This window comes from Alosa sapidissima, chromosome 18 (assembly GCF_018492685.1).
Source record: "Alosa sapidissima isolate fAloSap1 chromosome 18, fAloSap1.pri, whole genome shotgun sequence".
In the NCBI taxonomy this organism is placed as follows: domain Eukaryota; kingdom Metazoa; phylum Chordata; class Actinopteri; order Clupeiformes; family Clupeidae; genus Alosa; species Alosa sapidissima.
Genome location: NC_055974.1, coordinates 12,429,621 through 12,453,272, shown reverse-complemented (window position 1 = coordinate 12,453,272; position 23,652 = coordinate 12,429,621). Strand labels below are relative to the sequence as shown.

The following is a 23,652-nucleotide window of genomic DNA, read 5'->3' as shown; positions in this document are numbered from 1 at the left end:
GTGGGAGAATGAAAAGCATTAGTAAAGATGGTATGAGGAAGTCATCTGCATGAATACACTAAAGTGACAAGGTAACCACTTTGAGAGAAATCCATAATAAGAGCTGGCACCATGCGTCTTAAATGTCTTCATACATAAACACACTTGTATCATCTCCTCTACACACACCTTTATCTAAGATGTAGATTTTACTACCAGGTTGAGGAAAAAACGACTGAAGTTTGGCCCATATGAACTGTTTATTACCATAAAAACATATACAAATCAATAACAACAAAGCACAAATTCCAGACTAAGTATCATCTAAAGGCACAATGCACAATGTTTTGTCGACCAATCCTAAACATCTCAAAAGTAATATTTCCTTTTACATTAACAAAATGTGGATCTCAGACTGGCATGTAAAGGTATGTCCAAACAACTTGTAAATGCACAATCCTAGGGCCAGTGCCAATCATCTTTTGAAGAAAAGTGAAAGGGGAAATGTTGCCCTGTAGGTAAAAAGAGAGAAAAAAAGTCTAACGTCAGACCTTCATTTCACACCTTAAAGGAGAATTCCGGTGTGATATTGACCTAAAGTATGTTGAAACATGATACCAAGTGTGAACGTATGTCTCATAGCTCACCTTGGCTTGTCCCCTGCACTCAGAAATCTGGCACTAGCCAATACTACCAACAGTGTTTTGTTGCGGTGCCTCGGGCTTCGGCCTAGCCATGCAAATAAATCAGTTTGTATAAATCGTCTTGTAAATAAACTACCAGTGCTTTTTCAAAGTTCTCAATGTCTCGTTTTAAATGTCAAGGCCCTCGGAAGTCTACCAATGAAGTATGGAGCTACTTTGAGCCTCGTAAATGGTGTAAAACAGTGATTTATTTGCATGGCTAGGCCGATGCCCAAGGCACCGCAACGAAAAACCGTTGGTAGCATTGGCTAACTAGCGCCAGATTTCTTAGTGCAGGGGACGAGCGGACAAGCCGAGGTGAGCTATGAGACATACGTTCACACTCGGTATCATGTTTCAACACACTTTAGGTCAAAATCACATCGGAATTCTCCTTTAACTAATACTAAACTGAACTAATTTCTACCTAAGATGTGAATCCCACTTTCCAAGCCCACAAGACTATGCTTATGCCCCCAGAGTGTAGCACTGTACAGTAGCTGCCTGGCGGCTCTAGCTGTTGGCTGCAGCAACTCGAGCTAGGTAGAACCGATTGTTTTTGTTTTTTCCGTACCAACAGCACTCAGTGACCTCAAGATCTATGTTGAAAATCACTGGGATTCTCCTTTAATTAACATAACATCTCACTTTTACCCAAGATGTGGATCCCATGTTCCTGCCCACAAGACCAGGGACAAAGGGAGTGCCCAGTGAGGCCTATACCTGGCCAGCCGAGTCAGGAGTCCGGGCTTCTCCTCCTCTAGTGATTCTTGTTCAGGTTCATCTGGTGCAGTCTCCTCTTCTGAATCATGTGGCAGCTCTGTAATGAGATTTGTGTGTGATTCGTGAGTAATGAGTGACAAGTGACAAGTTTACAGATACAGCAAACGCAAACATTAAACTGAAAATTGAAATAAAAATGTCTGATCAGTGTTTCCATACCTTTTGCAAGGTTTTCATCTTGCATGCTGTTCAGGCACTCTTCTAATCCAGCATTAACCTGACAGATAGACAGGTAGACATAGAAAGTAAGACTACTATGCAATGAAAAAAATCATAACAATAATGTAATGTATAAACTGTATATATAATAGCATACAGTATATGTATATATATATGTATGTATGTGTGTATATATATTTGATAAAAAAACAATGCAACTGATCTCAGCTGGTATTCTGTCTTTAATGGAGTGGAAAGGAAATTTCTGACTGACCCCAAACTTTTGACCAGTAGTGTATATATGACACTGCAAGACATTTGTGGAAAGTTTGGAAAGGCAGAAAGGTGTGCATGGGAGGGTGGATGAGAGAGAGAGAGACAGACAGACAAAGAGAGAGAGAGAGATAGAGAAAGTCGATGAGTGACACACGTACTTCTGCACATTTGAACATGTGCGGCAAATCAGGCTCTCTAAAAATATATAAATCTTTCTCAGCTTTATTTTTAATCTGCTGCTATAATTAACATAATCATGCCAGTTATTGCGCCTTACTGGGCTAATCTGTCAGTTTAGGCGCCCTGCAGCGCCAATAAAGCATGATGTAGAACCGAGACGCAGACAAGACCTTACCCGACTGTCACACTCTATTGCTTCTGCCCCATCAGTCAGCTCTGGAGAGTCCCTGAGAAAGACGAAGAGAGATGTACTATTTTAGTGGAATTATTTTTGTCCCCACAGCTATTATGAGTCAGGATTTGTCTGTGTTAAATTGCGTGCTCATTAATTGCTTTGGAAGCATGACTGTGCTTTACACAGGAAAGGCAGAGAGAACATTTCAAGACAGAGGAACAAGCGCATAAAAAAGGGGGGAAGAGGAGAGAGGTGTCTTGATTTGTCGGCTCCAACCTGACACGTCCCATTTCTGTTGCCATTTCCAGCACATTTAACAAGAAAACAACAGGCCCAGTAGGGACAAGTCAGCAATCCCCACAGCATGAGAGCCACAACTCCCAGAAACACACTCACAAAACACTATGTGTGGAAAGGCCCTATTTTAGAGGGTGGGAAACTCTCTTCGGATGCAGTGTAAACCACTGGGCCAAAGTGGTCCGAGTGTCTGCATCAGAAGCGAGCGCTGCCTTGTCTCCTTGCCTGAGTGGAGGTGTGCAAGAACTATCTAGGCATTTTAGTTCTAGGAACTAAATAATTATGTGCAGCCCAGTGGGTGAATGACAAGGAGACTGAGATGATGCCCAGAGGCTCAGTCAGTCTGGTTCATGACAGGGTCACGTGACAGAGACCCAGACTACTGGACTGAAACTCGAACACTGAACAGGTAATGCTCACACACAAGGTGAGAATAAAACAACACAAACACACACACTCCACAACACAAACACACACACTCACACATACACACACACACACAAGTGCAAATGGTACACACTGATGACCGCCTTGTTGGCTGTATGCATCCTTGATGGGTTGACGAAGGGTGCTCTCTGGTGGCTGTTCCTTCTTACTACGTTTTCTTGGTCTGCCAGGGCTAGAGGGGCGTGAAGAAGCATCCTGTTTGGACACCTATCGGGCAGAGCAGCACCAAAATGCACATAACAACAAAGAACATTTAGCTGCAGCACAATTTTCTCATAATATGTTATTGCACACAGTTAGAATATAGAAAAATATAGATAACTATTGTTTCAAAACAGGGAAAACAGGAAAACCTTACAGTGACATCCCAGTCCTCTGTTTGCTTGCCTGCTTGGTAAAACAGAAAATAACCATCACATGACTGACAGATGTGACTGTTTACTGAGTACTCTACTACTGAGGGTGGAGAACAAGACAGAAGCTGCTGCTGCCCACCTGCGTGTGCAAGGCTGTGGATGCGGGGCTCCACGTACAGCGTGATAAGGTGGGGGTACGGAGACAGCTTCACCCCATTCAGTTCAAAACGCAGATTCGACACACGCTCCCACCTGCACTTGTCTGTTTAATAAAATGATCACACCTTTTTATTTTGTCCAGAGGAAACCACAGTCACAACCACAGGCATGATCATACTGAGAAGATCCTTGCACACTTGGACAGAAACAAAACTGCACACCAATTAAAGGTGGTAGCAAGTACAGAGTATGTTGAATCTCTAACTCAGTTAATCTCTTTCATGTAGTTAATAGTTATCATCTCAGAATACCACTCCTATCCTTACAGGGAAAGATGTTGAAGTGTTTCGTTGCAAATGGTTGAAGGGTATCCAAACCGGCAAGAACAATGCGAATGGCATCCTATAAAACAGTCATGAAATGTTTAAAGCAAGCGGTTAAAGAAATTATGTGAGAGTGCCAACTGTTCACTTCGTATTGTGTGGCTTCATGTCTGGTTTGAGGATAGCATATCCCTGTTCATCAATACCTCACCTCTAGCTCCTCATTAACAAAATCATCATACATCATGTCCTCACCACTATGAGAAAATGCAAAACACATAGAATTAAACCTCAGTCATCCCTCCAACCAACAAACAGACAACATGCCCTCTAGCTTCCTTGCCTATAGTTGCCACCGCAAGTGATCTTGAACTTGAAGATGTGTCGACCAGCCTGAAAGAACCTGATCTCCGGGACCGGGAACGAGAAGGCCTGTACTGGCATGATGCTATTGCTATACATGGAAAACCACAGCAATCAGACAAGGAAACATTCTACTTACATATTATTGAAAATACTATAAGTAGTTTTGATAAGCATAGGCCTACTGATAAGTCATTACCTAACTGAATGTCTTTGCAAAGCTATTTGGGCTGGGTGACATGCTAAAATGAGGCCTACGTGTTAAATGTCTCACTTTTTGACATTTAACATTTAAATGTAACAGTTAAACAGCCTAAACATTTGTGATTATATTGCTGACATGTTGAAAACCCTGTGATGTCAGTAATGAGGTTATGTGCCCATACACACACTAAAATAAAAAGCCATGAATAGTTTAAAACTTTTGGGATACAATATGCTGTTAGCTAAGTCAATCAATGTGTTTGTCTAATCTAACATTCATGCTATAGCTGCTACCAATAATTAGCTAGCTGCTATATCTAGTATTAGTCCATCTACACAAATCTACATAAAATCAGTAATTTCTCCTATATAAAGTGGTAAAATGATAAAAACTAGTCTGGCCTACTTCAAGTTTAGTAACGTTACCTTACAGTTTACCTCAGCTCGCATGTCATAACAGTATAATGTTATATCTTCCAAAGAGACTGCCTAACATTAGCTGTTAAAATTGAATCTTCAGCTGTGGTGCTAGCAGCTAACTGTAACGTTACATCAAACTTTACAAAGTAGAAAACATCCACAATATTACCGAAGTATTCTTCACTATGTAATAATGTTTTTCAAAGTTCAGGATAATTAATGTAACTTATATATCAATTGCAATAGCGACATTAACAAACCACATTAGCTACATTTATTTATTATTTTCAGAAATGAAAACACAAATTTACTTCCCGCCTCCCTGTCTCTATCCATAAATTGCATTGGTTGAAATTATATCCAATCAGTAGAACGCTCTGTGCTGACTTCGTGTTAGGATTGGTTAGTCTCAGGTTCAATCCCACCAACCCTGAAGGTGTTACATAACTTCAGAAATGTACACATGATGCAGTAGGAGCTTTCTTTTACTGTAGGAGTCCGTAGCGTGCAACACAAATTCAAAGTAAGTTGAAAGAAATGACAACTGCAAGCTTGCGAGATGAGGAACATAAATGTACTGGACTTAACTATTAAAACAGTGGAGGGTAACGTCAGAATAGCATGGCAAAGAGGACCAGAGCCTACTCGACCTTTGAACTCACCCGACAGTTTGGTTAGAGAAGCGTAGGGTGGCAGTTTGTTAGAAATATTGTCTGTCTAGTCTCATGGTGAAGAATGGGTCGGGATTATTTATGACTCCTCTTGGTATTTATTTTGTTTGGTAAGATATTACTTATTTGACTGTATAACCTTTGTTGGCTAATACTAGGCCTGCTTTGAACTACACATACAAAAAAAATCGATTTTATATTCTGCTTAATCTACTTTTTGCTCACAGATGTCTGACCCTCAGCATTCAGTTTTGCTGAATACAGGTTCCTGGATGCCACTTGTAGGCCTGGGCACCTATGAGCTGCGTGGCCTGGAGAACATAATGCTGACTGTGGATGCCGCCCTTGCTGCAGGTTATCGTCACTTTGACACCGCTGCTGTGTACAGCAACGAAGTGGAGATAGGACAGGCACTCCGTGAACTGCTGCCAAAGCATGGGCTTCTGCGTGCTGACATTTTCGTCACAAGTAAGCTGGGGCCTCGGGACCAAGGCCCCATGGCACCTGCAGCCTGCCAGCAGAGCCTGGATCAGCTGGGACTGGAGTACATCGACTTGTTCTTGGTGCACGAGCCTGGCACAGAGGGTCTACGTGTCGAGGACCCTCAGAACAGTGCCAACCGTGCCCAGAGTTGGACGGCCCTGGAGGAATTCCATAGCCGCGGAAAGTTCCGGGCCATAGGGGTGTCGAACTACACCGTGCGTCACCTTGAGGAGGTGCTGGCGAGCTGCAAGGTGCCTCCTGCCGTCCTCCAGGTCGAGTTCCATCCCAGACTCATCCAGACTGAACTGAGGGCCCTCTGTGCCCAAAGGGGTGTGTGCTTCGAGGCATTCTCTTCGCTGGGCTCAGGGGCACTTCTCTCAGACCCTGCTGTGCTGGAGGTGGCCAAAGGGTGCGGGAGGACGGTCGCTCAGGTGCTGCTAAGGTGGGCAGTACAGCAAGGCATACCTGTGCTGCCCAAATCATGCAATGCCAGTAGGGTGCGGGAGAATGGGCAGCTGTTTGACTTTGAACTCAGTCAGGAGGACATGGACAAACTGACTGGCTTGGACTGTGGGCAGAGGTACGATTTGGACCCCACATCTGTAGCGTAGTCACACAGGCATCAAACATCCTCTGTAGTCAGAATCCAGATTTAATGTCAAAAACTGCACTCAAACCACTATAGCTGTCTTATAATGTCTTTACAATCTGGTAATTTGATCATACTATCAATACAAAGCCAAACAGACTGTGCGATTTTACCCATGAATCAGTTAATGTGAGCACAACACACGCGTCTGAATGAAACGCAGTGTGAGTGCCCATGTCGTATGCGACTGATAAAAACATGCACTGTTTCTGCCCGACTTGGGAGGCGTGACCTGACTATCTAATGCACGAAATTAATAGAATTTCATCCATCACACTGAATTAGTGTTCTTTAACAATGCTGCCCATGTCTTACAGTTAACAATTTGTGCTGTCAGTGTTTAATAATGTAAAACTACATTGATTTATAAAATGATCCAATACCAACATGTATGTATGTATGTATATATACATTTGTAACAGTATGCATTCAGACCTCACTGTTTTGTTAACTTGAAAAATCAATAAACAGAAGTAAAAAAAAAAAGATGCAAAACCTTTAATGCTTTTCATTTCATGTAATTTGTTTATTTTACAAGAGACCAACAATGGTTTCAAAACATTATAATGCATATTAACAGTTGTTACACATTTCAAAACCATAAAACATCATACGTCATGTCCTCACCACTATGAGAAAATGCAAAACACATAGAATTAAACCTCAGTCATCCCACCAACCAACAAACAGACAACATGCCCTCTAGCTTCCTTGCCTATAGTTGCCACCGCAAGTGATCTTGAACTTGAAGATGTGTTGACCAGCCTGAAAGAACCTGATCTCCGGGACCGGGAACGAGAAGGCCTGTACTGGCATGATGCTATTGCTATACATGGAAAACCACAGCAATCAGACAAGGAAACATTCTACTTACATAGCTCTTTAGAGAACATCTACTCTCATAGCAACACTTACAACAAGTCTTACTGATCCTAGCACTCACCAGCCGTTTTAAACTGACAAGTAACTGCTAAAAACAGCACTCACCGACGCACTTATTCTTACTGTACTCTAATGTTTTTTAAACTGTCCTAAAATTGTGAGAATTGTTCTAAAACTTACTGTTTACCATGTTGTTAGTCGCTTTGGTTAAAAAGCGTCAGCCAAATGTAATGTAATGTAATGTAATGTAATATTATTGAAAATACTATAAGTAGTTTTGATAAGCATAGGCCTACTGATAAGTCACCTAACTGAATGTCTTTGCAAAGCTACTTGGGCTGACTAACATGCTAAACTGAGGCTTAAATATGTCTCACTTTTTGACATTTAACAGTTAAACAGCCTAAGCTCTATTTGTGATTATATTGCTGACATGTTGAAAACCCTGTGATGTCAGTAATGAGGTTTGTGTGCCCATGCACACACTAAAACAAAAAGCCATGAATAGTTTCAAACTTTTGGGATACAACATGCCGATAGTTAAGTCAGTCAATGAGTTTGTCTAATCTAACATTCATGCTATACCAATAATTAACTATATCTACTGTAGCATTAGTCCATCTACACAAATCTACATAAAATCAGTCATTTCTCCTATATAACGTCTCTGATAAAATCTAGTCTGGCCCAGAGCAGTATAAGGTACCTTTAAGCTCTGGTCTGGCCTACTTCAAGTTTAGTAATGTTACCTTACAGTTTACCTCAGCTAGCATGTCATTACAGTATAAAGTTATATCAGAGAATGTCTAATAAGGGTTATCTTCTAAAAAGACTGCCTAACATTAACTGTTCAATTTGAATCTACATCTGTAACTGTAACGTTAGATCTAACTTTACATAGAAAACATCCAGCATATTACCGAAGTAGTCTTCACTATGTAATAATGTTATTCAAAGTTCAGGACAATTAATGTAACTTATATATCAATTGCAAATAGCGACATTAACAAACCACATTAGTTACATTTATTCTTTTCAGAAAAAAAAACACAAACTTACTTCCCGCCTCCCCGTCTCTTTCCATAAATTGCATTGGTTGAAATTATATCCAATCAGTAGCACGCTCTGTGCTGGCTTCGTGTTAGGATTGGTTAGTCTCTGGTTCAATCTCACCCACCCTGAAGGTGTCACATGACTTCAGAAATTCACACATGATGCAGTATGAGTCCGTAGCGTGCAACACGAATTCAAAGTAAGTTTAAAGAAATGACAACTGCAAGCGTGTGAGAGGAGCAACATAAACGTACTGGACTTAATTATTAAAACAATCGAGGGTAACGTCAGAATAGCATGGCAAAGAGGACCTAAGCCTACTCGACATTAACTTACCTGACAGTTTGGTTAGAGAAGCGTAGGGTGGCAGTTTGTTAGAAATATTGTCTGCTTAATCTCATGGTGAAAAATGCTAGGGTTAGGATTATGTATGACTCCTCTTTATTTTGTTTGGTAAGATATTACTTATTTGACTGTATAACCTTTGTTGGCTAATACTAGGCCTGCTTTGAACTACACATACATAAAAAATCGATTTTATATTCTGCTTAATTTCCGTTTTGCTCACAGATGTCTGACCCTCAGCATTCAGTTTTGCTGAATACAGGTTCCCGGATGCCACTTGTAGGCCTGGGCACCTATAAGCTGCGTGGCCTGGAGAACATAATGCTGACTGTGGATGCCGCTCTTGCTGCAGGTTATCGTCACTTTGACACAGCTGCTGTCTACCGCAACGAAGTGGAGATAGGACAGGCACTCCGTGAACTGTTGCCAAAGCATGGGCTTCTGCGTGCTGACATTTTCGTCACGAGTAAGCTGGGGCCTCGGGACCAAGGCCCCATGGCACCCGCAGCCTGCCAGCAGAGCCTGGATCAGCTGGGACTGGAGTACATCGACTTGTTCTTGGTGCACTGGCCTGGCACACAGGGTCTACGTGTCGAGGACCCTCAGAACAGTGCCAACCGTGCCCAGAGTTGGACGGCCCTGGAGGAATTCCATAGCCGCGGAAAGTTCCGGGCCATAGGGGTGTCGAACTACACCGTGCGTCACCTTGAGGAGGTGCTGGCGAGCTGCAAGGTGCCTCCTGCCGTCCTCCAGGTCGAGTTCCATCCCAGACTCGTCCAGACTGAACTGAGGGCCCTCTGTGCCCAAAGGGGTGTGTGCTTCGAGGCCTACTCTTCGCTGGGCACAGGGGCACTTCTCTCAGACCCTGCGGTGCTGGAGGTGGCCAAAGGGTGCGGGAGGACGGTCGCTCAGGTGCTGCTAAGGTGGGCAGTACAGCAAGGCATACCTGTGCTGCCCAAATCATGCAATGCCAGTAGGGTGCAGAAGAATGGGCAGCTGTTTGACTTTGAACTCAGTCAGGAGGACATGGACAAACTGACTGGCTTGGACTGTGGGCAGAGGTACTGTTGGGACCCCACATCTGTAGCGTAGTCACACAGGCAACAAACATCCTCTGAAGTCAGAATCCAGATTTAATGTCAAAAACTGCACTCAAACCACTATGTCTTATAATGTATTTACAATCTAGTAATCTGATCATACTACCAATAATACAAAGCCAAACAGACTGCGAATTTACCCATGAATCAGTTAATGTGAGCACAACACATGCATCTGAACGAAACGCAGTGTGAGTGCCCATGTCGTATGCGACTGATAAAAAAATTCACTGTTTCTGCCCAACTTGGGAGGCGTGACCTGACTATGTAATGCACGAAATTAATAGAATTTCATCCATCACACTGAATTAGTGTTCTTTAACAATGCTGCCCATGTCTTACAGTTCACAATTTGTGCTGTCAGTGTTTAATAATGTAAAACTACATTTATTTATAAAATGATCCAAAACCAACATGTATGTACATATGTATTTATGTATGTATGTATATATACATTTGTAACAGTATGCATTCAGACCTCACTGTTTTGTTAACTTGAAAAATCAATAAACAGAAGTAAAAAAAAAGATGCAAAACCTTTAATGCTTTTCATTTCATGTAATTTGTTTATTTTACAAGAGGCCAACAATTGTTTCAAAACATTATAATGCATATTAACAGTTGTTGCACATTTCAAAAACATAAAAGTAAGTGCACAAAACAGACTAAACATTCCCCACTGAAACATAATAGAGTATATATAAAGAGTGTTTCAAGTAATGTCTGAGATTTTCTGAGAGTTCTACTGAGATGGCCCTTTGAATGGCTTGCTATTCCTGCTCAGGTGCTCTCAAACCACACAGCCATTAAGGCATTTGGTGTGAATGTAGTTTGTTCGAAAAGGCATCTTTTAATGTGACAAAGGCATCATACACTTTTAATCCATAATGTTGTGTGCCTGTAGTGAAAAAGAAACTGGCACTGACACAGCAAATAGAAAAGGTACAATCCTCCAGTTGGTTTTACCGAACCCTATTCTTCTTACTCACAATCTGAGGGTAGGGGTAAGACCATATGTAGATAACCTAATTAAAAATAATGCTCCTGGGTGGAGCTGTGGTGCAACTGACTACAACGCCCGTACCACAATTGGGTCTGAGTGCCCACAGGGGGTTGGGTTCGAGCCTGTCACAGGTCATTTCCCGATCCCACCCCATCTCTCTCTCCAACTCCCTTTCTGTCAGTCTCTTTACTGTTCTACCCCAATAAAGGCAAAAAATATACACAGAAAAAAAAAATGATGCTAAAACTAATGTGTTAAATATATAATCTGTGCCATGGTTTGTCATCCCGTTTTGTGATCATTCACCTTATTTTCAATTAATATTATTAAAATATAGAAAAATGTACTATATAAGAAATATAGTACATGACCCTCAAGCCCCTTAACAGTGCAATTCAGAATAAACCTCAGCATTCTGATTCACAAAAGTAGTTTCTATGTTTAGTGGGTATTGTGAATATGAGAAAATATTATGGTAAGAAAAGTGTGCAAGTAAACAAAAGAGCTCCAGAGCCAATGGCAAAGTTTCACAATGAAAAAAAACCACTCCAACCAAACTCGGTCAGTATAATATACACTACTACTTTTCAACTGTTTTGAATCACTCACAAAATGTTATGTTTTCCATGAAAAATCATATTATTATCAATAAAATAAGTTGCAAAATGAATAGAAAATGTAATGTTCACATTTTGTTTGTTGCAACTGTTATCTAATAATCTGCAGAAATTTCACCTATCCTTCTAGAACTGTCTTCCAAAAAATGCACTGGCTTAATGGACACATTAAGTCATACCATTGGGTCAAAGTGCTCTCAGGATTTTCATTCAAAAACAATAAAACTTGGTGTAAATAAGTACAGTATGTAGCCTGTGTATATTTGGAGCTGATTTTGCCATATACCACAGGTTGTCGTTTTAGTGGTTTTCCCCATTGCTGTGAAAGATTGCTCAGTATAGGCACTTATAGAACAGACAATTCAGATTGTGATTCCAAGTCAAATGTGAACTGGCCAAATGATTGTAGTCTTATACATCGACATCAGATCGAATGATCCCTTGCAGTTCTCCTGGTCCACGCATAGTTTGCTTCCAAATAAAAAGATTCATCAACTTTTCCGCCATACTTACGTAGTAAAAGAAGCAGCTTCTAAAATCCTCATATCTCCAACCCCTCCCAACAGATTGTTGCCGGACAAGATCTTGTCAATGCCTCAATCTGTCCTTATCTGCATAGAACATGCATTTAGTCAAAGATACGCTTCCAGATGTCGGGTCAGTCTGAATGGTGGGGTGAAATGCCTTATGGGAGATGGTGGGGTGAAATGCCTTATGGGAGATGGTGTGGTGAAATGCCTTATGGGAGATGGTGTTTAGCCGACCTCTGGAGGTCTCAGTGCATCCGTTCCCCTCCGACTCTTCCTCTCCCCCTCCGGCCATGGCGACTGTCGTCCTTATTCAGCGGTGCGGGTGTCTGAGGCCGTGAAGCCTGTGCCTGCGTCTCCGTCGGTCTCCCTGTGGCTAAAGAGGGAGGCAAACCAGCTGCGGGATGTTCGCATTTGCCGGGTTGTGCCTGCGCTCGCCACTCGCCTCATTCCCTGCAAGATAAAAGGCTACACTTAAACTTCTGTTGTTTGTGTCCCTGCAAATCTTTTTCACAGTGGTCATTTTGACATGAAATAGTGGGGCAAGCACAGGTGTTACTAATTACATTAATCAAGTCTCTGTTCAGTTTAAGTGTAACAGAATCACAACTTTAAAAGGCCACATTTACATTTATTCATTTAGTAGACGCTTTTTATTCAAAGCGACTTACATATGACAATTATATTACCCTAGAGCAACTCAGGACTCAAGGGCACAATGAGCCGGGTGTTGAACCCACAAGTTTTCAGGCTACTGCATGCTTGCCCAGCTCCTTAGCCACTACGCGACCACCGCCCCTAACACACTTAAACTTCTGTTGTTTGTGCCCTTATTCACAATAGCCTAGGTAAAGTATCTTTTTGAATATTTTCAGAGCACATACTGGACAAACTCAGCTTTCATTTTTTAAATCACATTTTCTTTAAAGCTGCAGTTGGCAAGATTTTTTTTGATCATATTCACTATACTCCGACAGAACAGCATAAATCAGCCGGTTTTAGAAAAAAACCCGCACTTCTACCTCCACCTAGAGCCTGTTATTTGTTTTGCAAAAATCCACAGCTCCCGGTTCTTCTGGTCCAATCAGAGCAGGGCTGTGTGAGATCTGATTGTCAATCACAGTCTGGTGCGCACTGACTAGCACGAACTCGATGAGAGGGTGCTCGGTGGTAGTGGGGGGAGGGGCATGAGAGTTGTAAACATTCAAAATTTTGGCTAAGTCCCCTCAATCTGTCAGACTTGCCAACTGCAGCTTTAACCTGTTTTTTTTTTTTTAAGGCAAAACATTACCCTTTGGTCTAGCATGGAGTCAAACTCATCGCTCATCCTCCTCAGCTGCTGGCCGTACTTCTTGGCAGCCCAGAGTGCAGGGGGAGCGGAGCGCGATCGAGTCCGAAACGGCGCGTCACTAAAGAAGTCATTCTCTCCGTGCTCACTGTCCTGGGGGTGGCTCTCGGCCCTTCTACAGGTCTGGTCTTCAGAGTTAACTCTGTGCCTTGACGACAGTTTCCCTGTGGGGGGAGAGAGGGCAAAACAGTCTGTGAGAAACAGTATGTATTCATGCTGTAAAGTGTAGTATACTCTGCTATTGTACTCTGTAGCAAAGAAAGTTTCAACTGGCTCTTTGGGTGAGCCGAACTCAGTGCACTTTACACCACAAAATCTGTGACTGGCAGTTCAAACACTTTTTTTTTTGTATAAAGGGAGACCGTACTGAAGGTGAAGGCTATACAATAAGCCCATCAAATACTACAGTATGTCCACAGTATTTTGCCCTATTTCTTTTGGCCATCTAAAGGCCCAGTCATGTAAGCTGTAATTGTGTAAATTATTACTATTAAACTATTATTTACACAATTCTATGGAGGGTTTCCCAGTGCTAATCTTTACCAATCCATTAGAGCAAGAAACAGGATGGTGAGAACATCAACCTAATATTATGTATCTCCCCTGACAAATAACTAGATGTTAAGATCACCAGTACATATTTTTGGCAGTCAAATGTTCATGTTAATGTGACATAAATCAACACCATGTAAAGTGCTGAATTGTTGAAAGTTAAAAGTATTAGCACAACGCTTTGTCCCTGAATCCTTTAATAAGGGCTCATAATACGAACAAATTACAGTAGGCTAAAACATGGGATGTGTTTACAGCATACTGACATACATTATTTATGAATATTATGCATTTGCAGTGACAGTTAAGATACAGTTAAAGTGATCTCAGAGTAAAACATGACTGAACATAGCAAAAAAGTTGGCAGAGCCATGATTTGAATATGTTATCATGTACAGTATTGTTGCTTCTAGTGGAAAGTGAAAGTGTCTCAAGTATGTCACAACTTTAACTGTGACTTCATCCGGTCTGGTAGTGGTCAGAATAGCCTCCAAATGACATGCACACAATTGTATGCATGGAGAGTGAAAAAGGGAGTCAATCCACAAATTACAGTTGATTCAAAATTGTATGCACACACTCACAGCTCTACACCACGCAGCACCACTAAATGTAGATCATAAACATCCAAGCTTATGTGTTGCCTTACAGACACAGGAAAGACATCAACCAATACATTTATGTAAAAAGGCGATAGCGTACCAGGAGGCTGGTGACTAGGTATTTTCAATGTGTTTCCAAAGAGTGTCTCCTTGGTGGCCTCTGGTTTGCCTTGACCGTCGTCAGATTCAGGATCAGATATATACATATCGGCCATTGTTACATCTAAAAAAAAAAGAAAAAAAGCAATCCAAGGATTTGAGTTGGAGATAAATGCATTTAAGATAAAGAAGCTATGACAATGCAAAGTTAGAAAATATGGCACACACTGATCTATTTCCAGCACCTTAGGTGAGGCCTTTGCCCATGACACTACACACACAGACTTTGACCAGAAAGGATTTTACATTGATGGAATAGTTTCTCGCTGCTATTAAGTGATTTAATTGACGTAGCCTATTATTCATTTACTATTAAACGCATATTTTATGAAGGCATCGACAGTAATTTGATGAGTAAATAATATTTAATGGCCGAATGCATTAGGCTACCGGTAACCTTAGGCTTCGTATTACATAAGAGGTTTGTCAGTGAGGCCTGTTCATAGTCAACGGTCTATCTGAACTCCTTTGATAACAAGGCATCAATCTGTCTTGGCGGTCTGTATGGAGCAACATTGTAACTTTACTTCCTGTTGTTTTCCTGGTTGCTAAGTGGTAATTGTTAACCTTAAAACTGTCACAGCATTTAAAAGCTTCTTTGTCTGGCTATCGCTTAATTAACGATGATGTTTACAAATTTGACGTATTATAGGAATAGACACAGGAAACAGAAGGAGAAGGAGAAGCCTGCAATCGACACCCAGAAAGCAAGTGTCAAAACCCTCCTGAACTAGGCTAGCCACTGACCAAGCTTTCACTTGTTTAGCCTATCTCACACAAATATGACCGACACTTTGCCTACCTGATTGTTTCGGAGGGCTAAATATTCGTGCGAGTAGTTCAATGGCAACTTTATGACATGTTTTTGCTCGTTCGTGCTGATGGTGCTTAGCGTCTTGGTCGTTCTGCTGTTATTACACAACTGCTTCGTTCGGTTCCGCGACTACTACTGTCAGCCTATCATGTCTTCGCGGAGGTTGGTAACAGCAGTGTGCTTGATGACATCATTAAGGCGAGTTGGGACTGTTCAGCAGGCTTGTTAGGACAGATGTAGCCTAGGCAAACTCTACTTGCCATATTTTGCCATGCATGCAAAACAAAGTTTCAATAGTCTATTGCTACACAACGTTGCTGTGTTACTTGTTAAAAGGGTACAAAAAAAGTAAAAAGGCTTTAGTTTTATCTGCAGGAGGAGGAGAAAATGTAGGCTGTAGATGTTTGAAAGTCACAATATTCATTATTTAATCTGACGATGTATGCTTGTGGATGCAAGGCATGGATATGTGTTAATATAATGGATTGTTAACATGTTTTGGAATGGAATAGTTTAAGGGCATATGAATCCTGAAATTTGAATTTGCTCTGCAGGTTAGTCTGAGGAGGATCCCATTGATGCCCTTTTCCAAATCACCAAAAACACTGCAGGATCCAACCACAGTTGTGTGCACACAACCAATGGCTGCGCTGAATGATGGTGACAGGGTTAAACATATGCTTTGGAACTGAGTAGACAACTGCATTTAAAACTTTGTTTACAAGAAAGGTGAGTTGGCTGTACATGTTTTTTTTTTTATCCACCATCAATTTTGTATGTATCCTTGAGTATATATGCTCCGCGTAAGATAATACTGCATCATTCATGTGCTTGTTTCTAATCCCTTAATTCCTACGTGCTTGTTTTTAATCCCCCCCCAAAAAAAAACTATTACTAAGAGCATTAGGTAAATCATTCCACCAACAACAAGGAATCACAGAAGAAAACAGTCTTGACTGTGACCTCTTGAACTGGAGCTGGAATAATGAAATTAATAAAGTAATAGTAAAGTACAGAACCAATAAGTGAACCAATAAGTGTCTTATAGGCCAGTGAGGGATGAATTTCATTCTGCTATAGGAAGCCAATGAAGACTAACTATCAGATGAGTTACATGCGTCTGTTTTGGCAGACTTAAGACTGTGCCACAGCATTTTGAATAATCTGTAATTGTCTCACTACACAAGCAGGTAGGCCAGCCAGCAAAACATTGCAATAGTCCTATTGAAAAACATGATCTGCACAAGAAGTTGTGTGGCAGATTATGCTAGAATAAGGTCTGATCTTCTGAATACTGTATAAGGTAAACCAAAATTCCTTTGTGACATGAAATTTAGTCGGCCATCAATTGTGACATCCAAATAAAACTAGATGTCCCGCATAGCGGTACAAAATATGCCAGTCCTGTACATCCATTCCGCAAGAATAAATCACACTTGTCAATTTGTCTCCATCTCCTACTCCATCCCCCACTCTTGAAACGTATGTGTTCTTGTATATGCCTGTGTGTAGTGTGCGCGTGTGCCTGTGTGCATGCGTGCATGTGTGTGAGTGTGTGCGCGTCTCCTTATAGAGCCTGACCAATATGGGATTTTGGCCCCTGGGGACCAAACGAAAAAAAAAAACGTTGACAACCCCTATATGACCGCTACACTACGCGGTCATAATTAGCGTGGGGACCAGATGAATCTGAGAGCACATCTAATTTTGCTGTGGCGGATCTGTGTGACCACTCCCATTGCTGTTGGTTTCCAAAATTACTAAAATCCCAGGCTATATTTCAACCACTGGCGTTATTTGATGACAGGTAGTGGAGGATGGCTGGCAGTGCTTTTGTACACAACAAATAATGGTAGGCCTAAATAATACAGACATGTACTTAATTTCAATTAATTTGAAATTGAGTAAATAACGGCATTTAAAACCAAGGCTGTAGCCATGGAGTCAACAAATGAGTTGCCATTCAAATGTATGTATAAATTCACAAACACATGGGGTGATATGCTTCTATGTTTTCTTTTAAACAATAATGTCTAATAAAACTGTTTTTCTCATTTCCGTGTGGTATTCTATCCATTGAGGGTTGAAACAATCATATGAACATAAATCTGTGCATTGGTATAGTCCAGATATTATGGTCAAAGTAAAAAAAAAATTGAAAAACTTGGTTGTGCAAAATCATTTTTTGGTATGCCTTTGTGTGGCTATATTACCATGGTTCCATGTGTTCATGTAATCAATGCGTTCACAACAGCCTAAAGGGGGATGGGGGACATGATGATGCCAATTGGGCAGGGATATAACGTGGCATGGGTTGAGTAAAGAAGCAAAACTTATTTAGTTAAATGTCATAGCTTCTAATCTAGGGTCTAGGTTGTGTCTAGAGTGCAATTAAGGAATAGCCTACACCCCAGTTGCCATTCTTTCGGTGCTAATCCAAGACTGTAACAGTTGATTTGTCCTCTCCATCTTATCTCCACATGCCACTGCTGCAACATATCAACCAATTGTTTTTCGTTATGCTGGATTTTGAATAGTGGTGCATTGATCTCTGCAAACATATCTTCCCTGACAAAAATAACTGCAGTTTCATGTCCAAAATATTGCATTTCTGCAGTAATGCAGTGCAGTGCAACTTTTTGATGTCCAAAATACTGCATTCTTGCATACTGCAAGGGATTCCTCAAAAACTGCTGTTTTGACACTTGATAGAGTACAGTTATTTGTTTGTAAGGGTTACTGAGCCTGGAATGTCTTTGGTCAGATTAGATTTTAGCCCTATTAGATGATATTATATTATAATATATTATATACTATATTTCCCCCTGGATATAGGCTATTATTGAATGATTAATTAATTTATTTATCTGTGACTTGGACCTGATAATTTAGGCTTAGTTATTTTAGCCTATGTGTTCATTAATTTATTTTCAATAACTTTGTCACAACCCATGATTCCCAAAGTACAACTTTACATCTTTTGAAGATAGTTTTTGTAAGAGTTGACTTGTTATGTCTGATATTGTGGACTTTTATTTTCAGTATTTGCACAACCCGGAAGTAAATAAAGTGTACTTTTCACCACAAAAGTCACCCGCAGATATGGCTTCACCTTTTAATATGACGCAAACGAGAGGTGTAGTTTGGCATGGAAGATGGCGAGTGTGGAAGCCGCTGCGGAACATGAACGAATTTTACGGGAGATTGAAAGCACCGACACTAATTGTATTGGACCTACTCTCAGGTAAGATGTAGGTCTACTGAATAATGACGGGAGTTATTGCGGAAAGTTACCTTTGCTTGTCATTCACAAGAAGGCTGTTAGAAGTAGCCTAATCTGTTTGAAAAGGGTGTCTCCTCTATTGCTCAAACTTCCCAGACTTTCAAGGAGTCGTCCTCGAACTTCTAAATAGCTGATTCTCCGCAGTAAACCCACAGAACGCAGAAGGAATACATTGTTAGTTGCCTATCTCTTGGAAGACGTTCTAAATCATTGTCATTCTGGTCACTTTGTAGCGGGTAGAGGCAGAGATTCAGCGGAACGCTGTTGACAGACTATGACTTTGTTCTAGTCAGAATTAGTTAAATGGAATTTAACTTTTCGCAAACTAAGCTTATTTTATCGAGAGATTGAAGCTATTTCTGTTTATGAGTTACACCCAACGAGTTAGCTACACATCGAAAGTGTAGTCATTGCGATTTCTGCCCATTTTACCTAATTGGCCAATTGGACTACCAGGTCGAAATTCATAGTTTTTGTCAATAGCTTGGGTTGCCATCATGGTGTAATGGTAAGGCAAAACAAACACATATATCTCAGAACAAGCATCAAACTGTCAAAATTGTCATAGGCCCATCTATGAAAACGCCACTGGCTATTCATGAGAAAGCAAGTTCGTCCCCAGAATTTTAACTTACACTTTACGCACATTTGATATTTTTAACAGGAAGGTGGTTTATTTGAAGTTAAGACCGGGAGTTGCAACACAGCTTTGCCAATGACGTGTATAACATATTTTGGTTATAATTGAATTATGACAATTATTGACAATGTTGAGGCAAGGCCAAAAAGCCAAGTGAAATTTCATAGGCCTAGTTTAAGTGCTAAATGAAGAGATCCAAAACTACCTGTTTAACCGTCATGCTGAGTTTGGAGGTCTATGCTATAGTGTTATTATAATGGCTGCACAGATCACTTAATCCTGTCTTTGAGCAGCGAGACAACAATGCCTTTCAATCAATAATAGAAAAAAACTGGCTTTAGGTTCGATGGCTTTGTGACTATGATGCTGCTCTTCTGGTCAGAAATCTACACTGGTTCATCAACTAGTATTTTCCCATGTGCCTGTTCCCTGTTGGCAGACTGTGCCATTTGTATCTGTTTATTTGATATGCACCATCGGACACAACCCATTTGAATGCTAGACTGATAACTCTAATGGAGAGGGGTTGTCCTGCAGCCTAACTCATTATGGATCCCCTGGTATGCTCTGTGAAGTAGAACTATACTTATCTTGGCTAGGCTACAGAGTTTAAAGAGGGAAAATACATAGGCATTGCATAAGAACATTCATGAGTTGTGTGTGATTCTCTGTGTGTAATCGGTTTATGGGTAGTTACAGTAGGTCTGTTTGTGTTAGTTAACAGTATGTGTCTGTCTATGTCACTTGGTTCTGAATAAATGACAGTGACATAATGACCAGCAGTGTGGCAAAGCAAAGCGTTGTTGTGGTGCGTGTGTGTATGGTTTGTGTGCATGTGCACAGACAGGCTCTGCGCTCTCTTAGACATGGCAGCCCAGCGCTGTGTTGGTTGGTCTCTGCTCTGTGTGAGTCAGTTCTCCCGGTTCCTCCACTGTTCTTTCATAAACAGTCCGACTCTGAGTCAAAGTGCCCATACTTACACACAGGCGAGAACAAACAGAAAGCTATTTTTATCTGCTTTCTGATGATGCCAGGATGTCTTCGGCAAGGATGTGAAGGAGTGTGGTGTGTGTGGTGTGTGTGTGTGTGTGTGCTCATCTATTCGTTCTTGGAAAATATGTCCTTGAGCCATTTTGAGTGGCTGGTAAGTCAGAAAACTTAGTAGAAGTTAAATTGGTGTCAGTGTTTTAATGTGTTTTTTTTTGTTGTTTGTGTTTTGTTTGTGAGTGTATAAATGGAGTGCATTAATGCTTCTGTATGGTTCCACACTTAGTGTAAAAGTAGGATTTGTCTCACTGCTGTAATCAAAGATCAGCAGTGATCAGATCAGCATGTCTCTGAAAGTGCTGACTCTGTTAGGGTCAGTTCCCTGTTCTATCCCAGAGTAACAGATAGAATGCAAGCACAGATCAATGGCCTAATTAGACAGTGGCAGTTTTAAAACACATTGTTCTAGTTATCTTATGTTCATGCATTCTGGATCTATATGATAAGCTATTTCTGGTGTCAATGGCAGCTCATATCTGTAACTGAGTGCGAGCCTCTTAAGGTTTTCTCATGCCGGTGCTTTGGGTCCACTTCTGTATGGCAGTTGTATGCCAGTCCTTTAGCACCAAATCCTGTGTGGCTTAACTGACCTTATTATGCCCAGGACCTTGAGGATCATAATAGTAGTTGTGTCAGGTTTCTGAGTGTGTGTTTCTGTGTTTCTCTATCTCTCTCTGTCCTGGGGGTTTCATTGTTGTGTGTGCGCATGTAAACACAAATAAGAATCAGACGACAATAAGTGTTTTATGGTGCAGTGTAATAGCGTTCCATTGCTAAGGAAGACACACACAAATGCATATTTGCTGAAGAAACATTCACTCCCACAAGAGATTTGAGACTGGATGGCTCTCGCTGATTCCGTTACAACACGTTACCCAGTTATATGGGAGTGGTTTGTTTACTCTAATGTCCTTTATGACGTCGTTCTCTTCTGTAGAGTTTAATGATGAAAGCAAACATAAAATTCTTAATGCATCAGCAACATCACAATGATAAGGTTGACAATGATATTTATTATGTGATGTTGTGCAGATTTAGTTGGGTATGTTTTCTTTGTGCCAAGAAAACTAAAATGTTGTAAGGATTTTCAGTTGTCTCTACTGCACGCATTATCCCTTCCCAGAAAGCACTACAGTCTTAACATGCTTTAACAGTCTGGGCTTGTTCCACAACCATCTTAGGGTGGGGTTTACTTAAGTTATAGATCCCTGACAGGAGGTCTTGCTCTTGTCTCCTGCACAATCTTGGCTGGTAAAAGCACTGTAAGCTTGGAGAAGCCAGTCAATTACTCTATGCTAGGATGAGCCAGATACCGCTGGCCCAAGATAGAAGTTCCAGAAAACTGGCATTTGGAAGTCTTGCTATTTTCAAATTGTTTGCTTCAGTGCCCATCTCTCACTTCACAGGGCATAACTCTGCTATTCCAACGGCCATCTGACTGACAGATGTAACCGTTTAAATTAATAGTACTAGATTCACATCGCATGGCTGTCACAGCGCTGTTTGGAATCAACTGCTTGTTTTATGCAGCATGGCTTAATGGTAGGTGTGTACATTGCCAAACCCTTTTTGAGAAACCTGAAATGGCCACATTATAGCCTTTAAATAAGTTCAGGTTAGCCTGGCCAGGCACTCAGTGGGATTTGAAATTATGCCATTTGAGTGCAGTGCAAATATGCATTAATCCTGAGTTTATTCTAAATCATTTAGGTGATTTTTATTTTATTTTATTATGCATCACATTAAACATGACGGCATTACTGTTACTGAACACTGTTGCATGCTTTAACCAATATTACTGTTGCAGTCCATTCAATGAGGGTTGGTCATGCCATGCTCTCTGTCCTGTGCCACGATGCCACCACCACCCATTTGATGGTCTAGAGCAAAACATATCTGTTTGCACATACATAAAAATGTATCCTTTAGAATAACTTAATATCGGTTCAAAGTGGCTACCTTTTACATGGCTTCCTTTTTTAAGATTAGATTCAACTTTATTGTCATTGTGCAGAGTACAAGTACAGAGACAACAAAATGCAATAAACAAGATAAACAAGGCCTTTTCTACAAGTACCGGTAGTAATAAGAAGGATGTTGCTTGGCTTATTGTCAAAGTGGATAAATGTTGGTGAGTGAGATGCATGATCTTGGTGCTGCAATGTGCTTTACTCTTATGTCAAGCAGGTTGTTACTAGGTTGCTATGGTAGAGATTGGAGGTTATGTGCTGGTTAAAAGTATTTTGATTGGCTCTGAGGAAGATGCTGTGCACATTGAAACATTAGTCACTTGCACCATTAAAGTGTGAAAAAGTTATTTGTGTGCTCCGGTCCTTCCCTGGGTCAGTCATCTGAAGTGGCCCACGACCTGCTGCTGAAAAGTGTTTTGATATTTGATGAAAATTACCTATTCAGTATTCTTGATACTTGGTGGTTTTGAGTCTTGACTGTGGCCGTTTTTGTGTAATAATGAAAAATAGCTTAAATTGCTATTTAAGTCCGGTGTGGAAGAGGTGGGAGCGGAGAAGTCTGGGGTTGTGACACCAACACTGAGACACGGTTGTTTTCACTCCAACAACAGGGAGTGGTCTATTAAAAAATATATGGCCTTTCAGCAGTGGGAAGTGCCACTCTGCTCTCCTCTCTCTTGTCTTCCCCTGTTGAGGAAGTCTGTCGACATGGTCTTGGCCCTGTCATCAGAAAGGCCAAGACCATGGAGGGCTGGACGATAAGTGAAGATACGGATGTTAAACGGAAATATCCAAGATTAATAAAGAGCAATTTGTCTGACTTGTAGACAACTATCACAACAACTACTTCCATCTTCCACCCCCCCCCCTTTTCCTTATGGTCTGGCTGGGAACTACCAGTAGAGGCCTTCCCTGGCCTTGGACACACGACATGCAATCAAGAGCAATTAACCTGCAAACAATGAGGAACTTGATAAGGAAGTTCCTTGCTGTTCCGAGTCCTTGCAGTCCTTGCACGCTGCCCATTCCAGGAGAGGCAGGGATGGACATTAAGGGTGGGGTCACGAGGTCACGGCCAGCAGGAAAAATTCATCCGCTTCAAG

The 23,652-nt window shown here is 41.1% G+C and overlaps 5 protein-coding genes across 21 annotated transcripts in view; 3 read left to right on the top strand and 2 right to left on the bottom strand.

Annotated features, from left to right (window-relative positions):
- Positions 1-230: 230 nt before the first annotated feature.
- On the bottom strand, positions 231-8,514 carry LOC121689882 (membrane-anchored junction protein). 10 transcript variants are annotated; one of them, XM_042070107.1, is made up of 12 exons: positions 8,410-8,514; positions 7,323-7,433; positions 4,029-4,074; positions 3,821-3,896; positions 3,475-3,597; positions 3,338-3,369; positions 3,053-3,186; positions 2,236-2,287; positions 1,879-1,911; positions 1,605-1,662; positions 1,386-1,482; positions 231-491 (listed from the first exon to the last, which is right to left on the bottom strand). In XM_042070107.1, exons 2-12 carry the CDS (start codon positions 7,421-7,423, stop codon positions 455-457), a joined length of 789 nt encoding a protein of 262 aa, XP_041926041.1. In that variant the 5' UTR covers positions 7,424-7,433; positions 8,410-8,514; the 3' UTR covers positions 231-454. The 10 variants fall into 10 exon arrangements, with proteins under 10 accessions (XP_041926041.1, XP_041926039.1, XP_041926043.1 ...); XM_042070105.1 differs by lacking the exon at positions 8,410-8,514 and adding an exon at positions 8,239-8,294; XM_042070109.1 differs by lacking the exon at positions 8,410-8,514 and adding an exon at positions 8,196-8,245.
- On the top strand, positions 5,243-7,093 carry LOC121689881 (glyoxal reductase-like). 2 transcript variants are annotated; one of them, XM_042070099.1, is made up of 2 exons: positions 5,243-5,327; positions 5,703-7,093. In XM_042070099.1, exon 2 carries the CDS (start codon positions 5,703-5,705, stop codon positions 6,567-6,569), a length of 867 nt encoding a protein of 288 aa, XP_041926033.1. In that variant the 5' UTR covers positions 5,243-5,327; the 3' UTR covers positions 6,570-7,093. The 2 variants fall into 2 exon arrangements, with proteins under 2 accessions (XP_041926033.1, XP_041926034.1); XM_042070100.1 differs by lacking the exon at positions 5,243-5,327 and adding an exon at positions 5,444-5,585.
- LOC121689880 (glyoxal reductase-like) lies at positions 5,270-10,459 on the top strand. 7 transcript variants are annotated; one of them, XM_042070096.1, is made up of 2 exons: positions 5,270-5,327; positions 9,113-10,459. In XM_042070096.1, the coding sequence occupies exon 2, from the start codon at positions 9,113-9,115 to the stop codon at positions 9,977-9,979; it is 867 nt and encodes a 288-aa protein (XP_041926030.1). In that variant the 5' UTR covers positions 5,270-5,327; the 3' UTR covers positions 9,980-10,459. The 7 variants fall into 7 exon arrangements, with proteins under 7 accessions (XP_041926030.1, XP_041926031.1, XP_041926028.1 ...); XM_042070097.1 differs by lacking the exon at positions 5,270-5,327 and adding an exon at positions 5,494-5,585; XM_042070094.1 differs by lacking the exon at positions 5,270-5,327 and adding an exon at positions 8,640-8,741.
- Positions 10,460-10,533: 74 nt separating this feature from the next.
- Positions 10,534-15,756, bottom strand: badb (BCL2 associated agonist of cell death b). The gene is made up of 4 exons (XM_042070112.1): positions 15,598-15,756; positions 14,737-14,859; positions 13,426-13,646; positions 10,534-12,587 (listed from the first exon to the last, which is right to left on the bottom strand). Exons 2-4 carry the CDS (start codon positions 14,849-14,851, stop codon positions 12,444-12,446), a joined length of 480 nt encoding a protein of 159 aa, XP_041926046.1. The 5' UTR covers positions 14,852-14,859; positions 15,598-15,756; the 3' UTR covers positions 10,534-12,443.
- A 2,978-nt stretch (positions 15,757-18,734) lies between these two features.
- exoc6b (exocyst complex component 6B) overlaps positions 18,735-23,652 on the top strand; it is an 84,537-nt gene continuing 79,619 nt past the window's right edge. The window contains 1 exon segment of the mRNA XM_042069386.1: positions 18,735-18,853. Coding sequence (XP_041925320.1) covers positions 18,765-18,853 — 89 coding nt within the window. The 5' untranslated portion in view covers positions 18,735-18,764.

What these genes read in the sequence shown, in the direction of transcription:
- LOC121689882 (XM_042070101.1), bottom strand. An exon ending in TTGTTAATGAGGAGCTAGAG is followed by an intron (nt 3,897 to 4,028) that starts GTGAGGTATTGA and finishes ACTGTTTTATAG; the next exon opens with GATGCCATTCGCATTGTTCT. An exon ending in CAATAGAGTGTGACAGTCGG is followed by an intron (nt 1,912 to 2,235) that starts GTAAGGTCTTGT and finishes AATGTCTTGCAG; the next exon opens with TGTCATATATACACTACTGG.
- LOC121689881 (XM_042070099.1), top strand. Translation starts at nt 5,703, where the DNA reads ATGTCTGACCCTCAGCATTCAGTTTTGCTGAATACAGGTTCCTGGATG.
- LOC121689880 (XM_042070092.1), top strand. Translation starts at nt 8,942, where the DNA reads ATGGTGAAAAATGCTAGGGTTAGGATTATGTATGACTCCTCTTTATTT. An exon ending in ACTCCTCTTTATTTTGTTTG is followed by an intron (nt 8,996 to 9,112) that starts GTAAGATATTAC and finishes TTTTGCTCACAG; the next exon opens with ATGTCTGACCCTCAGCATTC.
- badb (XM_042070112.1), bottom strand. Translation starts at nt 14,851, where the DNA reads ATGGCCGATATGTATATATCTGATCCTGAATCTGACGACGGTCAAGGC. An exon ending in ACCTAGTCACCAGCCTCCTG is followed by an intron (nt 13,647 to 14,736) that starts GTACGCTATCGC and finishes CTCCCCCCACAG; the next exon opens with GGAAACTGTCGTCAAGGCAC. An exon ending in ACTCCATGCTAGACCAAAGG is followed by an intron (nt 12,588 to 13,425) that starts GTAATGTTTTGC and finishes TTTATCTTGCAG; the next exon opens with GGAATGAGGCGAGTGGCGAG.